Consider the following 1964-nt stretch of genomic DNA (forward strand, 5'->3'; position numbering starts at 1 on the left):
TAGTGTGGAGAGCAGGCCACATACTCTGAAGCTCGGGAATGACGAAGGCTTTTTCGTCTACGGCTGGGTGGGAAACTAGGGTCGTTGCTGTCATCGTCCACACTCGGAGTAGTGTGTGGGTACAGGGTTGTAACATGGGTATCAGAGGCGGACGTAGGTCCACGTTTGTGAATGGGCCCACACACACACACACAGACCTTAATCCAGTATTTATTGCATTAATGAGGGATTGGAAAAGATAAGGTGAATCAAATCTTTATGAGGAAGGTGGACTGCAGGAGTTTCGGCGCCATAGCTCACAGAGGCAATTTATCTCTCTCTCGAAGCACTCACAGACATCCACTACTCCCTCTCTTGCTCGTCGCATGCTTCTTATCTCGCTTGCCCGTAGGTGCCAATCGTGCGGTCGGTTGCTCTTGGCACCCCCTATCCCACCATGGTGCTATCCATCGGTGTCCTCACCTGTGCCTGCCGTTTTCTTTACTTTCTGTACGACACTGCTAGGTTGCTCTTGGCATCTCCTCTCGCACCGTGGTGCTACCCATCGGTGCCCTCACACTCGTCGTTGTCTTCACTTGTTGTACGACATAGCCATGGGGTCCTGCAATGTTGCTTTCCGCTGGATGGAGTCGCGCTGCCAGACCACTGCTAAGCGCTGCTGCACGTATCCACCATTGCGACCGTCGTCAGAGCGTGCCAAAGTTGTCGCCGCTCCTCCTGCCATCGCGTGGAACCAATGATGTGCCGCCAAGTTGTAATGCCGCAAGCCATCGTTGTGGCACCTATTGCAATCGCCATCGTCGGTACAGGTTTGCAAGCATTACGATGACCCTATGTTGTGTATTTACAAACAGCATGGATTAATGCAAAAGATCAAACGTTTTCGGAAGCATTATTGATTCAAAACTTCAAATTGCTAAGCTTGCAAAGGGGCTCTTCATGCGTGGAGGCAAGAAGGTTTTTCCAAGGAAATATTGAACAAGCGAAGTTCGGCGACGAATTTTACAACGACCGGCTCCCAGCATGGTTTTTATGACGCATCGCCAACTAGGTCACCAATTCACGTTTCTCAAAAGAGAGGGGGGTGACTATTTTGCTGTATTTCTTATTCATGAATGCTTGTTTTTGCAAATCACTATTATTTTGTTTTTCCTTGTATTTATTTGCTAGAGGAAAAAAAAAGTCTGCCAATCGTAGTGTCTTCGCCACTCTCTACTTCTCTATGTTTTTTGGGTTTTCTCTTATCGCTTGCGGTCTAAACCCCGGCCGAATTGTTCCATCGTAGACACCGAGTTCTCTCCCATACTGGAGCGCGCTCGCCGTGTTAGGTTTAATGGCCATGTGGTCGACCGCCCTGCTTCTAGCCGTAAGTGTACATCTATACACTTGTGTGAGTCACTAACACTAAGTACAATGTGTATTGTGCCTTAGTGTAGTAGATAAAGAAGAAAGAAAAGGGGGCACACAGTGTGTGTTGGCTCTCCTTTTTCCAACCTGTGTGTGTGGCTATGGTAGGGTGTGTGTGAGTGTATGCATATTCCTCTTCTTCCTCTTTCGCTATGCTCCCAGCACCTCCTGAAGGTGTTCTGAAGTTTTACCCTCCTTTCGTTTCACAGCCATTCGTGCCATCAGAAAGCTCATCCGAGCTACGATTCAGGAGTTGAATTTTTTAACGAAACACATTAATGTGTGTTATCACTTCAGCTATGAATGCTTGGCAAACAAAAGCATTGATTTAGTGAAGATTCCTATATCAGAGAACACAGCGGATGCACTCACTAAAAGTCTCTCCAGCCATCAGTTTCAGCACTATTGTGAGTTGATGGGCATTGGGTGAAGAGTGGTTTGCTTCCATTCTTATGGTCTCCCAAATTGGCCATCAAGTAGGAGAATGTTAGGTTTAATGACTATGTGACCGACCGCCCATCACTAACTACTACTAACGCTAGGTGTACAACTATACT

General features: G+C 47.3%; 1 protein-coding gene across 1 annotated transcript; it reads left to right on the plus strand.

Moving 5' to 3' along the window:
• On the plus strand, positions 1 to 1083 carry LOC147443422 (uncharacterized). The gene is made up of 2 exons (XM_086529862.1): positions 1 to 809; positions 922 to 1083. Exons 1-2 carry the CDS (start codon positions 607 to 609, stop codon positions 1034 to 1036), a joined length of 318 nt encoding a protein of 105 aa, XP_086385988.1. The 5' UTR covers positions 1 to 606; the 3' UTR covers positions 1037 to 1083.
• The last annotated feature ends 881 nt before the right edge of the window (positions 1084 to 1964 follow it).

The sequence above is a fragment of the Adiantum capillus-veneris genome, chromosome 14 (genome assembly GCF_014529385.1).
Source record: "Adiantum capillus-veneris isolate H3 chromosome 14, ASM1452938v2, whole genome shotgun sequence".
Lineage (NCBI taxonomy): Eukaryota > Viridiplantae > Streptophyta > Polypodiopsida > Polypodiales > Pteridaceae > Adiantum > Adiantum capillus-veneris.

Bases quoted from the DNA above. Each gene is read 5' to 3' on its own strand.
- LOC147443422 (XM_086529862.1), top strand. From the start codon at position 607: ATGTTGCTTTCCGCTGGATGGAGTCGCGCTGCCAGACCACTGCTAAGC. The intron at 810-921 runs GTTTGCAAGCAT...CAAATTGCTAAG, and splicing joins AATCGCCATCGTCGGTACAG to CTTGCAAAGGGGCTCTTCAT.